This window comes from Lactuca serriola, chromosome 6, assembly GCF_051521515.1.
Source record: "Lactuca serriola cultivar US96UC23 chromosome 6, Lser_US96UC23_V15, whole genome shotgun sequence".
Lineage (NCBI taxonomy): Eukaryota > Viridiplantae > Streptophyta > Magnoliopsida > Asterales > Asteraceae > Lactuca > Lactuca serriola.
This window is the reverse complement of record NC_136413.1, coordinates 143419532-143435596: the sequence shown is the minus strand read 5'-3', so window position 1 is coordinate 143435596 and position 16065 is coordinate 143419532. Positions and strand designations below refer to the sequence as shown.

Sequence of the window (16065 nt, the reverse complement as noted above, 5' to 3'; positions counted from 1 at the left end):
AAATGTCATTCTATTAGCCCTCTTATTTAATGTCATGTCACTTGTCAACCTATTGATTTTCAATTTCAAATTTCAAATTTCTCACTCAAATTAAATTAAATTAATAACATTAAAATAACATTAATACATACAATAAGGTAATATAATTTCATTTATTTATTTATATCAACAATTATAATTTTATATCTAGATAAATATCTCTTAATTAACAATTTAGTTAAAATAATTGATTAATAGTTTTCAGTTTTTACTAAGAAAATTTAATTAATTTTGTAACCGTGGTTCTCACGGGTTATAAACTAGTGTGTGTGTGTGTGTGTATATATATATATATATATATATATATATATATATATAAATTTGATAGTTTAAATAAAAACTGTAAATAATATAAAAACGTAAAAACGCTACTTTTATATTATTATTTTACAATGAATTTCTATATATATATATATATATATATATATATATATATATATATATATATATATATATAGAGAGAGAGAGAGAGAGAGAGAAAAAAAAAAAGAGATTTTTTATGGATTCACACAGTAAATTAATACAAAAATCTGCATTAGAAAGAAAGTCGGCTAAAACGGTCATGTTAACATTCAAGTTGTAAATTGTGCTCTCATGTCCAACTATCATCATCATGCTTAAACCACTAATTATTTTAGTTTAGGGAAACAGGGAGTGGTGGATAAGAGGGTGTTTGTTTTTTCTCTGCAGATCTGCGGGAGGTCTTCTGTCTGCACAGCGCAGACCACGCGCAGACTTATAGGTTTGAAGTGCGTTTGTTTTTCTGAAGTGTGCAGACATAAAAACGTCTGCGTGAGCTCTTCACCACACAGATATGGGCCAACCTCTTCTAAAGTCTGCCAAGTTCATTTGACCTAAAAAAAAACACGCGTTTTATTTTTCCGCCTCCATTCGTCCAAGCCTCCCGTCTTTGTACACAGATAGCTCGACAACTCCATCTTCACTCCAACAAGTTTCGCCGACCGACCGTCACCTCCGATCTGTCGCCGCACCGCCCGTCGCCACCCTCCTCTCCGGTCGTCGCCTCCGAACAACAAGCGCCACTTCTCGATTGCAGCGAACAGGTATGTCGTCGTCGTCCCTCCTCTCTCTTTCAATTCAATTTCAATTCAACTTCTTGTTTGATTTGCATCCTTGTTTCCCCGAAAATATTAATTTTGTTGGGTATTCCTTCATATTCAAATCTTGGAGGTGTATAATTTATCATATATTCTTGCTAAAATTGAAAATACTACCTATAAACAATTCCCAGCAAGCTGTCATTCTTGTTAAACCTTACCTGCAAGCTGTCTTCCTGTTTTTTCATACCTGGGATCTATAATTTTTTTTATTGTAAGACAATAAACAGAACTACCAAGCAAAAGATAACATATTCTTTTGTTGATTGTGAATGTGTATATGATTGTTGATTGTGTATATGTATATGATTGTTGATTGTGTATATGAATAAGATTTTTGATTTGTGGATGATATAATTTTCCTAGAATGTTTTGAAATCAAGTTTTTTCTTGAAATAATGGTGTGAAATAATGATGTTAGTTGTTGAAATCAAGTTTTGTCTTGATGAAAATTATTATTTGCTGAATATGATAGTGTATATGTATATGATTGTTGATTTGTGGATGATATAATTTGCCTAGAATGTGTTGAAATCAAGTTTTTTCTTGAAATAATGATGTTAGTTGTTGAAATCAAGTTTTTTCTTGATCAAAATTCTTATTTGTTGAAATTGTTGTTTGATTGTTTTTTTTTTGCTAAAGTTGTTGTTAGATTGTGCTGAATATGCTAAAAATTGTTTCAAATTGTTGAAATAAGAGGCTAAATTATTTTTTTGTTGAAATAGGAGGCTGAAAATACTTATTATTGTTTCAAATTGTTGTTGAATGTGCTAAAAATTGTTGTTGAAAATCGTTAGTTGTTGACTGTTTATTGTGAATGCTATATTGGTTATTAGAAATGGGAGATAAACATCAATGGACCAATGAGCAATTAAAATGCTTAGTGGATGGATACTTGTATTGAAGAAGTAGAGAGTGTTGGTAGAAAAGGATTAAGTTTGCAGAAAGATTCATGGATAAGACTTGGAAAAGTTCTTAAGGAAAAATTTGGCGTTGACTTGAGTCAAAAACAAATGAAAAATGCATATGACAATCTGAAAGCCAAATACACAGGATGGGTATATTTAAAAAACAAAACTGGTAATATATATAATTCCCAAACAAACACTTTTAACTTAACAGTCGAGGAGTGGGATGATTTTAAGAAGGTACAATCTCAAACAAACACTTTTAAACATTTATGTTTGAAGTTGCCAAATATTCTTACATTATTTTTTGTTATATTTGGGTTTAGGGGCATCCGAAGGCTGCTTCGTTGAAAACAATGCCACTGCCTTTTCCAGATCTTTGTGCTCGTCTTTTTGACGGAAATAGTGCCACCGGTAATTTTAGGAGTTACTCAACCCAATCATCTTCAGTAGCTGGAGCATCCTCTTGTCGTCTTCCACCACTTCAGATTACCGCCACCCCTTTTCTTGCATTAGATGATGATGGTGATGACACTTCTCATCATGTTAGTGAGACTTTTCATGAGCCACCACCTTCTGCTGCTTCACCTTCTGATGCTTCACCTTCTGCTGCTTCACCATCCAGTTACCCCAACAAAAGGGCTAAACCCTCAACTCCTAAAGCTCCTAGTACATCACCGTCTGCTTCTTCACCTGATGGAACTTCTGTTACTGCTGACGATTTAGCATTTGAAATGAAAAAAGCTCTACAAAGTTTGACTAAAGGGTATATAATTCCTCAATGTTTAGAGAAATTAGAGGTGCTTCAGTTAGGCCCTACAGATCCTTTACGCTTTGTTGCATATCATATTTTTGGAGGGACTATGAACATGAGAGAGATGTGGATGCATTTGCCCGATGTTCCAGAGATATTACGAGGATGGCTTGAGATGACGGGTACAAGTTTAGGAGTTTTGAAGGACGGAAAGATTGTCCGATGATTTTTATTATGTTGAAACTATTTATTAGGTCCTTTTGCTTCCATTTGAACTATTTTGTTAGGTCTTTTTGCCTTTGTTGAAACTATTTTTTGTTATTTTGCTACTTGGAATATGTTTTATCTAATGTGTTTTTGCTACTTGGAATATGTTTTATCTAATGTGTTTTTGCTACATGTAATATGTTTTATCTAATGTGTTTTTGCTACTTGGAATATGTTTTATCTAATGAGTTTTTGCTACATGTAATATGTTTTATCTAATGTGTTTTTGCTACATGTAATATGTTTTATGTAATGTGTTTTTGCTACTTGAAATATGATTTATGTAATGTTTTTTAAAGTTCTACTTTGTTGATTTTAGGTTCATAATGGATCATGATCAAAAGTTACTTCTCGTAATTCTTATGTACCTATACATCCGTTATTTTTGGAAGAGGGGTGTGAAACGATCGCGGGATAATGATTCAGAAATGACGGACATGAATACACATTGGAGTTATTACATCGTAATCGTTTACAATGTGTTGAAGTGTTACGCATGTCTCGCGACTCATTTGTACGACTATGTGCTCATTTTAGAGCACATTACTCATTAAAGGACAGCAAACATGTATCGGTTGAGGAAAAGATGGCTATGTTTTTGATGATGATCGGCCATAATCAACGTTACATGATTATCAAGCGGAGATTTCAACACTCGAAGCAAACAATTCATAAATTTTTTTATGAAGTTTTGGAAAAAATGATGATTTTCGCACAAGATGTTATAGTACCAACTTCTTTTAATCCGAATCCAAACATTTCGGGACATAATAGGAGACTACGACGAATTTTCAAAGGAGCGTTGGTGCACTTGATGGCACTTTGGTACATGTTGTTGTTCCTGCCAAGAAACAAGACTTATATAGAAGCAGAGGAAAGGGAGATTGCTACCAAAATGTATTGGCAATTTGTGATTTCGATATGATTTTTACATTTGTTGTGGCCGGGTGGGAAGGGGTAGCGCATGACTCTAGAATTTTATCAGAAGCAGTAGCTGATCCACAAGCTTCATTCCCATTTCCACCACCAGGTAATTTTTTGTTTTTTTATAAATTTTTTTAATCTTAGTTTCAAAATTGATTAGTGTTTTGCATTTTTTACAGACAAATATTATCTTTGTGATGCTGCGTATGCACACACTCGAGGATTTATGGCCCCTTATCGTAATGTGAGGTATTGGCTTGGAGATTTTCGTAAAAGACGTGCATTGACCAATAAAGAAAAATTCAACCATGGACATGCAAAACTTCGGAATGTCATTGAGCGTGCTTTTGGTGTTTTGAAAGCACATTTCCCTATATTGAAGAGGATGGCACCATTCCCGTTTGTGACACAAAGAAACATTGCCATGGCATCTTTCGCGCTTCATAATTTTATAAGGAGAGAAGGATTGAGTGATGAGTATTTCGCACGATACGATGAACCCAATGTCTCGTTTTGAAATAACAATGGGACCTTTAATGATGATGAAGATGAGATTCCAACAAATGGTACTGCAGCAGACCGTGAATATATGACACGGTTACGAGATGAAATTGCTGATCAGTTGATGCACAATATAGATTGAAATTGTTATTGTTTTAAATGAAATTGTTATTGCATGAATTTTATTTCCAATGTTATATGACTTTTTTTATTAAAATTTTGGTGTTGAGAAATCTTTTTAAGTTTGTAAACTCATTTTATTTAAAATTCAGTTTATTTCAGCAGCCTGCAGACATTAAAAAACAAACAGTCTTCTTATTGCAGATTGCAGATGTTTGGTCCACCTCTTCTGCTGCAGAGGCTTGCAGATGTGGTCCGCAGACTGCAGACGTTTTGGCTTCAGAAAAACAAACAACACCTAAAACTTTAAGATGTGTTCATAGTCATCTCCACACAATTTATGCATGGTTTCTTTATATATATATATATATATATATATATATATATATATATATATATATATATATATATATATATATATATATATATATATGGGCATTTAGGGGGTGGGGTGGGATGGTGCAAAATCTCCACAGGGCTCAATTTTTATTCTTATATATTTTTATTTTAAAATAACAACTTATAATAACGACAATGGTTATTTTTTTACTTGTTTGTCCCGGAGGGGAGGCAAAGTAGGCAGCTGTACTGAGCCTAATTTTTTTTATTATATATTTTTATTTAAAAATGACAACATATAATAACGAAAATGGTCATTTTTTCTTGTTCGTCCTAGACCTTCAACGATATTTAATTTTTCCGGACCAGTCATATATATATATATATATATATATATATATATATATATATATATATATATATATATATATGTGTGTGTGTGTGTGTGTGTGTGTGTGTGACTGAGTTATCGTGAGAAAAAAATGCAAACTATGCATCTGCAGTTAAGGTACTACGTGTCCATAGTCATATGGACAGTAGATGTTGATATTAATGCATATATATATATATATATATATATATATATATATATATATATATATATATATGTGTGTGTGTGTGTGTGTGTGTGACTGAGTTATCGTGAGATAAAAATACAAACTATGCATCTGCAGTTGAGGTACTACGTGTCCATAGTCATATGGACCGTAGGTGTTGATATTAATGTATATATATATATATATATATATATATATATATATATATCCACAGTCATATAGACTGTAAACGCAGATATGCATGTATATATCAATAATCAGTATATATAAACATTTTTCAGAAAAATACAAAAAAAAATAATCTTTTTTAGCGTAGATATTGTTTAGACGCTGCATTTCATTAATATTTTTATTTTTATTTTGAAACTTGATGTTTGGATTAGTAGTTCTCAAATTCATATAAATATTTAACTTTTCAAAACAACTTATATATATATATATATATATATATATATATATATATATATATATATATATATATATAGGAATGAGTTCTATGGAAAACAAATAACTAAGGCAACATCTACCGGAACCAATAATCAAATGACACGTGTCCATTTCTTTCTTCATAAGTAATGTATTGTGGAAGTGATGTGTTGTCATGTTTTCATTGGTTCAAATATGTGTTGCCCTAATCATTCATTTTCCATATAACTCTTCCCTATATATATATATATATATATATATATATATATATATATATATATATATATAGAGAGAGAGAGAGAGAGAGAGAGACAGGTTCCGATGATGACTATTGTATCATTAAAATTTAATTAGTGATCATAAAAATGGTCAATGCTTCACTTTTAGTGATGCAAAATTTTTTGTCGAATTTTTTGTTCTCCTTGATATAATACTATGCTCAATTTTATGATTTGTATTTTTATAGATTTTTTAAGATGTCCTCACGAGTTTTCATTTTAAAAAGAGTCTTCATCTGATCTTCTCTCTCTGTCTCTGTCCCTCTCTCCTTCTCTCTCTCTCTCTCTCTCTCTCTATATATATATATATATATATATATATATATATATATATATATATATATATATATATATAGTAGGTGTAATATCCATGTATTACATGACTTTATTTTAAAAAATATATATATATAAAATTCTAAACATTTGAGAAGTTTGAATTTATAAGAAAAAAATAGAAAAAGATTGAATAATTAAAATTAAATTGTTTTTTTCTTTTAAAATTAACCAAATAATTTAGATAAATAAACAAAGGAAACTAATAAAAACTTTAATTTAAAAAAATATGAAATTAGAAGGAAATCAATTAATGAAATTGATATGCATTTATTATTACATTTATTGTAATTATTACATTTAAATTTTATGTGAATTTAATAAAATGGAAAAAAACCACAAAATGTCATATGGAAAAAAATTAGTTGAAAATAACCATAAATGACATGTGGTAAAATCAATGAGAGTGTGACATTTATCAAAAAGTTCTTTATTTATTAGTGAATATATATATATATATATATATATATATATATATATATATATATATATATATATATATCAGTGTTGCAGAAATCGGCCTAATCGGCCGATTAATCGGCAATTAATCGCTAATCGGACCTCCACCGATGAGATTTATTGTTAATCGGTCACTATAATCGGGCTTTGTCAATGCAGGTCAAAGTCGGAATTAATCGGACCTAATCGGGCCTAATCAAACCTAATCGGACGTAATCGGGTTAGGTCAATGTAGGTCAAAATCGGACTTAATCGGACTTAATCGGACCTAATCGGATCTAATCGCCGATTAATCACTTTTTTTGGAGAATTAAAGTTAGATTTATAAATTTTTTAATAATTTTCTTAATAATTAATGGTCCCCGATTAATCTTCCGATTAATCCCCGCCTAGCCGATTAATCCCTAATCGCTAGTCCACCGATTAACGATTTCTGCAACCATGATATATATATATATATATATATATATATATATATATATATATATATATATATATATATATATATATATATATATAGGGTTAGGTTATTTTGTTTTCACTATCTATTGTGTGCATGTATGACTGATTCTAGACCAATCATTTGCATGTTGAAGATATAATAGGTATTAATTACATCTTCAACATTTAATAAACATTAATTACTTTCTTAAAATAACTAAAATGATTGGTCCAGAATCAGTCATACAAGCACACAATAGATAGTGAAAACATTTGAACCTAACTCTCTCTCTCTCTCTCTCTCTGTATATATATATATATATATATATATATATATATATATATATATATATATATATATATCAAGGTTGTAAAAATCGCTTAACGTTAGCTAGTCGGTGGACTGGGGTTAAGGGATTAATCAGCTAGGCGGAGATTAATCGGAGAATTAATCGTGGACCATTAATTGCTAATTTGTTGAATTTTAAAAAATTAAATATGACTAATATCATATAAAAGTTTATAAATACCCCTACTATCATAACAAAATAGGTTATTATGATTAATAAAGACTAATCATACCTTAACTAGTTTCTATTGAGATATAACTTTTTCAAAATGTTAAAATTTCATCGAGTTCTACTGTTTCACTCATTGTGTATGCAAAGATTAATCGTTAGACGCCCTCTAATCGGTCGAGTAGCGCCTAGGGATTAATCGGAGATTAATCGGGACCTAATCGGGATTTTTACAACACTGATATATATATATATATATATATATATATATATATATATATATATATATATATATATATATATATATATATATATATATATATATATATTAATTATCAATCAATTTTGATCCATTAATTATGAAAATGATTGCCTGAAATTTGTACGATAAACACCTTTTTTACGTCCGATGAATGGACATCGTCCATGTGCTATAATGTTTTTGGGCCATTTTTAAGTTAACACATAACTAACATTATGTTGACCGAGACTTACAAAAGATATTTTTTTTTTGAGTAAATTATACTTTTAATCCCTATGGTTTGCTAGATTCATTTTTTTAGTCAAACTTTTGATCATCAAAGATGCATCCATAACTTTGGTCCATTTAAAAAAGACATTTTACAATTTCTTTTATCTATTTTTTTCTATTACACATTTATATATATATATATATATATATATATATATATATATATATATATATATATATATATATATATATATAGGGAGAGAGGGGTTAGGTTAAAATATTAATAATATTTATTGTGCGGATGTATGTGATTGTGAAATTCTATGATAATAAGTAAAAAAATATGTTGTTTGATAATGTGAATACGTATAATTTCACACATCTATCGTCATGATAATGCATTGTCACTAATTGTTATACATTTTTGTTGTCTTGTATCATTTTTCACTTAATTTCATTATTCATAATACGATTATTAATAACATATTCTAACAATATTATATGAGGTTGAACATATTCACAACTAGTTGTGAGACCCGTATATTATACGGGTTGATTAAAACAAAATGTTAAGTACGAACGATTAAATAGAAATTTTATTTGAATTTGAAATTGAAATAAGTGAAAATTATGAGAAAAAAAGCATGCAAAAAATAAATTAATTAAAATTATGTGTTTAGTGTGTACTAAACGGGTTAATGATAACAAAATGTTAAACATAAAGGTTTAAACTGTAAATTTATTTGAAATTGAATTTGAAATTTAAAATTTAAAATTTAAAATTTAAAATTTGAAATTAATAGTAATTATGGTAGATTTAATTTATGGAAACTAAATTAATGATATATTGAAAATGAAAATTAAAGTAATGACAAGTGGAAAATAAATATATCTCAAATTATGACAAAATGACATGTGGCTAATTTTATGAGAGAATGACATGTGACAAAGTCATTTTCATTTATTAGGGTAGATACTAAACAACATATTTTTGCAACTATTCTCACGGAATATCACTGTCCACACGTTTGCCCAACAGATATGACACGATGAGGGAGATGTAGCATTTTGGCACTAATCACATATTTTTGCAACTAACATTCTGCGTCAAGTTTTTTTTTTTGTTGCAAACTACTCTAGCATTTTAGCATGAGGGAGATGTAGTATTCATATGTGAATATAAATATAGACAAATTTTAAAAAATGGTCAATGTGGTTTGCAAAAAGTGGTAACTTAAGGATATCTTTCATTAGGTAACACTTGTGGTCCTTGTGGTTTCTAAACGTTATGCGGTTGGTCCTTTTGTTGGTAAGTCTAACTTTGGACTTGTTAAATTTTCTATAAATACTTATTTACCCTTGGATCAAATATGAAAATGTAATATACCTAAAGGACCCTGTTATTTATCATTTTTTATTTTAATGTTTTACAACTATATGCAATTTTATTGTTTATTATACAAAATATACAACTATGTCTTAAATATATGATCAAATAATGAAGTCACTTAACCTAAAACCATTAATAGAACACATCACGCATATGTTTATTTACACATAACAACCTGAAATGATACAAAAAAAAATACACAAACACACTAAGTATTAGGCTTGACAAGTAAACTAAAGTCTTCTTATTGAGAGATCTTGCCATATTTAATGAGGTTCTACAATTGAACACCACAATATTGACGATTTTAAACATCTAAATACTTGTGTGCATGTAATGTCTAGACTTAGAGCAACATCGATTGACATAATCACCATGTAATCCATATGAAGAAGCAACACAATTTGAGGAGAAAAACTAAACATAAACGAAATTACCATTTAATCCTTCGCCCATGGAGATTTCTTTGAATGGAATGGTTGGACAATGAGAAGCTTTGATTGAGTTGAATCACTAATGTATCATTTTTACACCATAAAAATGAACCTAGTTAAAAGTAAATCACCCAAATGATTTGTTATCAAACTCAACAACTGAAATAAAAAAAAAAACAAGTCAAAAACGGAGAACCCGTTCTTAGGTTTTCTTTTTCTTGGACCTACAATTGATTCATCAAGAAGAAGGGGTGTGGGTTCTATCAGTATGTTTGAAGCTAAAATTGAGAGACACACGCATCAAAAAAGGGTGAGACTTGAGAGACGTAGCCCTACATCACTAACATCTTCACCCATGTTCATTGACATCTTCATGAAACCATCTTGACAAGATATCACAACCTTACGTCATCATCTTCATATTCAATGATTGTAACTGTTAATGTTTTTTTTTCTAGTTTGGAATCGAATTAAAGAAGCGTTAATTCCTTGTTGCCCTTACTATTTTGACTTTTATTTTTCAATACTCCTTAGGTATCATCAACAAATGATTAACCCACATGAGAACATGGATGGGGAGATCGATAGAGAGAAATACAAAGAGGAAAAGGGGGAGCGGACCTAGAAACAAGAGCAAGTATCAAAGTTATCATCGTTTTCGATTTCACATGAGAGTTATGATGGGGTAACCACATAATGGAGAGTGAGAGTGAGATGAAGGAGGTGGGCGGTAGAGGCGAGGGGCGGAGCGTTGGCAGCAATGTGGTAACTCGAAGGTGATGGATGGTAACATAGGCAACGACTAGGTATGCGGGGGAGCAACGACTAGAGAATTTCTACCTAAATTAATGTTAAAAAGACACAAGCACTAATATATTTTAGGGTAAATTCCATAATTAATATAATGTGCTAATAAAGTTATTTTATAGCATTTCTTAGGTGGTATACCTTACTTGCTATTAGGTGCACTAACATACTTTAGAAGTAATGCATTATGTGCTAATATGTGCTGAATGATATGTGTTATAACATGTTTTGGTTGCCTACCTAGATTGATGTTAATTGAAAAAATTTGAGGTCTAATGCTGACCTGGATTTAGAAAAAGGATATTTTATGTGTGTATGCTTCTAAACTTTTAATTATTGTATTAGAACTAGCATGTAACTTTTTGAGGATATAAGAATAATTACAATAATTAACATTGTAACTTCATAAATAATGTATTAATACCTATAGAGTGGTATTTTACTTTTAAAGTATATTTGGAAAAATAATAATACCCTTGGAGGAGTATTGTACGAGTAAATTACATTTTCAATTGGCGAGATAAAAGACGTTTGGCACAATCGTAAACAATCAAGAACTAAAAAGATTCCATGAGTTGTAAAAGCGCCCAGATTGAAGTGGTGACTGCCTACGGATCTAGAAGGACCGAAGATGGTGATAAATACTTCAACGGTATCAAAGTTGTAGTTATATGAGATGAAATGAAGAATTCATAGAATTTGAGAAAGACGAGAGGAAAGGACAACAAAGTTTTCAGACTCATTAGGTCGAGACTTTACTTATTGTTGCAATGTAGTATGCAGTTCGAGTGGCGTGTTAAGAGCTTATCTGTACCATAATCAACGAGTCAATTATCACCTTTGAATTCGAAAATTTTGAAAGCTTTGAAAGAAAACTAAATGTGAAAGGAACCGGTTACGAACTAGGAACTAAAAGTGATTCAGAGGGAGACATAAAAACGGGGTTAAAGAAATGGAAGACATCACCAGAATGACTATGGAAGATTATAAGAAGCGGATTCTTGAGGATAATGGACCAAGGCTTGTACCACCAGAAATTTCGAATGCAAAAAACTTTGAGCTCAAGGGATACATTCTCTCAATGCTCAAAGACATTCCTTTTTCTGGAAAGGACTATGAAGATGCTTTCAAGCACATTGATGAGGTACTTGACATAGCCAACTACTTCTATTTGCCAAATGTTTCAAGAGATGTGATACTACTCAAGAAGCTTCCAGTGACATTTACTTGGGATGCAAAAATATGGTTGAAGTCACTTGATCCGGGAACAATTAGACCTTGGACCAACCTTCGTGAAGCCTTCATTGAACAATTTAGCCCTCCATCAAAGATAGTTAAACTCAAGAAAAAATAGCTAACTTCCAAAAACAGAGTAGGAATCCTTATATGAAGCTTGGGCAAGATACAAGGGATTGTTAAGACATTTCCCACAACACGATTTAAATGTTCAACAAGAGGTTTCTATTTTCTACGATGGGGTAAATGTGACCACAACGTAACTTCTTGATTCTCAAGGACTGATGCCAAAGAAGGACAACGATAATAAAGGCTTGAATTGAAGAGTTCACAAAACACCTGCGGGAGTACCACAACTCTCATGATGATACTACTAATAGATAAATATTATAGATTAAAGTCAATATTTATTAATATATAATAATCCAATAAAAAAGAACTAAATAAAGAGGAAAAAAATTTAAAATTTAATAATATAATAAAATAATATTTATTAATATATAGGGTTATTTCCATAAAAACCCTTATATTTTGATTCTTTTCTTTTTAGACCTAAAACTTTTTTCTTTTCCAAAAAAGACCCAACTTTTATATATTACTTGTTATTTTAGCAGGTTACCAAAAGGGAAATCAAGTATTTTCATTTCATAAAAAACCCTACATTTTGTACCTTTTTCCAGTTTAGACCTAAAAAATTTTTTTATTTCAAAAGAAACTCAACTTTAAAATTGGTTACAACCTTTAACACTAGTTATATAAGATACTTAACTACACCGATTTAATGAAGCTTAACTTCGTTCATGCATAAAAACGTGATTATATCCTTTCAAATTAAAATGAAATGCTACATTTTATTTTGGTAATTATTATGATTATCCTTATGATTCAATAACAGTGATATACAAACGCCATGTGTACATAAGATAGATTAATAAAATGAGGTAGTAGGTCAACTATTCAATTTTCTTTTCTCTACAACAAAATTTCATAGTTTTGTCAGTTTTGCTCATTCGGTACATTCCAACCATTGTTAACAATATCAACCATCGTATTTTGATATTTAAGTATGCATCATTCTTGTTATTTGGATTTTCAACTTATGCTCAAACGGTTTGATTCCCAAAATATAGTTTTATGTATTCATATGTGATGTTAACATTTTTCTTAAACTTGAATCTCATATATCTAAACAAAACTAATACAATGTTTAGGATTAATATTTTTATGTATTTATTTGATATAATTACAACATATTATTTAATAATGGGCTAATGCTACAAAATATTTTGTGGCTTTGGTTTAGGAGTATGATAGTGAGTGCGTTTGTTAACTGTTCTAAAAAAGTTGATTAAAAAATTCGGCCAAAAAATAATATAGATAAGTGAGAGAGGAAATATGTCCAAACTCATCAAATAAGTATAATGGACAAGCTAAAAAAAATTATTTTGTATACAGTTTGTTAAATTATATGGTATTTTTTTCTACAAATAAAAAAAATGTTATCATGCTAAAAGATTCTTCTTAGCCATGTAGTATCCATGTTACCAAAAGATATCAAATTAACATCAAATTTTTTATTATCGGTAATAATAACATTTTCTATAAACAATATATCATGTTTAATGATATAATATTTATCCAAGATAACGTTTAATTATATCTTTTTGACAAAAATAAAAATTTGCAATTCTTTTAGGTTATATTCGCTCAAAAGATAATAGACTAGATAACATTTTTTAGTGTATACATATATACTTTCTTTTTCGGTGTAGTCAATAAATAACTTATATATTTGGTCTTGAAGATTATAACCAATTTCAAAGTTGAGTTTATTTTGAAAAAAAACACATTTTTGGGTCTAAAATGGAAACAACTACAAAACATAGGGTCTTTTATGAAACAAAAATACATAATTTACCTATTGGTGACCTGTTGGGTCTAAAATAAAAAGTAACACATAAAAGTTGAGTCTTTTTCGGAAAAGAAAAGAAATTAGGTTTAAAAAGAAAAAAAGTCAGAATATAGGGTCTTTTATGGAAATAACCCTAATATATAAATATAATATATTAAAAATAATATTTATTAATATATAAAAGTACAACGAGAAAGAAATTGAAAAACTAGTCCTTATAGTTTTCTAAATAGATATAACTGTAGAAATTGTCCCTGTGGTAGAACTATCATTTTCAAAAAGTTAATAGCCAAACTATTAAACTCAACGAGGTAGGGACCATAACCACAACAAAACGATCAAATAGAGACTTTTTTTAGTAATAAACCTTTTTTTGGACCTTACCCAAAGAAAATGACAAACTACAGGGACAATTTTTGCAATTTTGTCATATATATATATATATATATATATATATATATATATATATATATATATATATATATACACACACACACACACACACATTTTAAACCGTATAAAAACATTTTTTTTGTTTAAAAACCATATTTTTGTATACATATGGGTTTTCAATTTTTTTACATTCAAACCATAATTTTGTAGTTATATAAAAACTGTATTTTATATTAAGTACACAATCATACATACTTATAAAGCTAGTATTTTTTCTTGAATCTCATGCATTTGAAACCCCCATTCTTTTTTCCTTTCACCGCATTCATTTGAAACTCCCTTGACTTTTCAATTTCTTTATAATAATAATTATAATTTGGTAATTAGGTTAAATAAATATCAAATCTAAAGGGTATTCATATATAAAGTAAATTTCAATATTAAAATAATATCTTTAATTCTACTTATAAAATTATGTTTTTTAACTTTTAACATATTATACTTAATTTATTAGTTTTAATATATTGTTGGATGTAAACCATTATCATTTTAAATGTATACTTTTTGAACAATTTGTATAAAATACTTAAATTATTAAGTATAAAATACTTAAATTATTAATTAAAATATAACATTATAGGCTCAACTTAAATATAAATTTTATTTAACTTAAACAACTCAAAGATTAATTTATAAATAGTTAAAAGTGATAAATTGTAGTGTTTTTCTAATAATGATTGTAAGTTGGTTAATAAGGTTAAATAAATATCAAACCTAAAGTGTAATCATAAATAGACTAAATTTCAATTTTAAAATAATATCTTTACTTCTATTTATAAAGTTATGTCTTTAAATTTTAACATATTATAATTAATTTATTAGATTTAAAATGTTGTTGCATGTAAACCGTTATCAGTTTAAAGCTACAATTTTTGAACAGTTTGGACAAAATACTTAAATTGTTAATTTAAATATAACATTACAGTGTTAACTTAAATATAAAATTCAGTTCCATTAAAAAACCAAATAATATTGTGTAAATAGTTAAAAGTGACAAATTATAGTGATAAATGCAAAAACTAAATTGTAATTTTAGTTTAACTAAAATATTTCCTAAATATATTTATATAATCGTTAAAAAAATTCCAAATAAGTAGCTTAAAATAACTTATAATAACAATAGTTAAAAATAACTCTATATAAATGATTATATTGTTACCTTTAAAATCAAAAAATAATGTTTAATGTTTTAAATAATTATAATAATAGAAATTAAAACATTAAAAAATTAGTTAAAAATAACAACTATAAATAATATTAAACCATATATAATATTTAATTTTATTAATGTGTAACTCGCGAGTAGAACTCATTCAAATGATTGAGATTATGAAGTTATAATAGATTTATATATTATCATATAATTCAAAATAATCAAT

General features: G+C 28.6%; 1 protein-coding gene and 1 non-coding gene across 2 annotated transcripts; one reads left to right on the top strand and one right to left on the bottom strand.

Annotated features, from left to right (window-relative positions):
• The first annotated feature begins 4007 nt into the window (after nucleotides 1-4007).
• Nucleotides 4008-4527, top strand: LOC145060228 (uncharacterized). Its single transcript, XM_079007935.1, has 2 exons — nucleotides 4008-4116; nucleotides 4190-4527. The coding sequence occupies exons 1-2, from the start codon at nucleotides 4008-4010 to the stop codon at nucleotides 4525-4527; spliced, it is 447 nt and encodes a 148-aa protein (XP_078864061.1).
• A 7894-nt stretch (nucleotides 4528-12421) lies between these two features.
• LOC145060865 (small nucleolar RNA R71) lies at nucleotides 12422-12526 on the bottom strand. The gene has a single exon (XR_013687047.1). It is a non-coding gene; the product is annotated as a small nucleolar RNA R71 (small nucleolar RNA).
• Between the last annotated feature and the right edge of the window lie 3539 nt (nucleotides 12527-16065).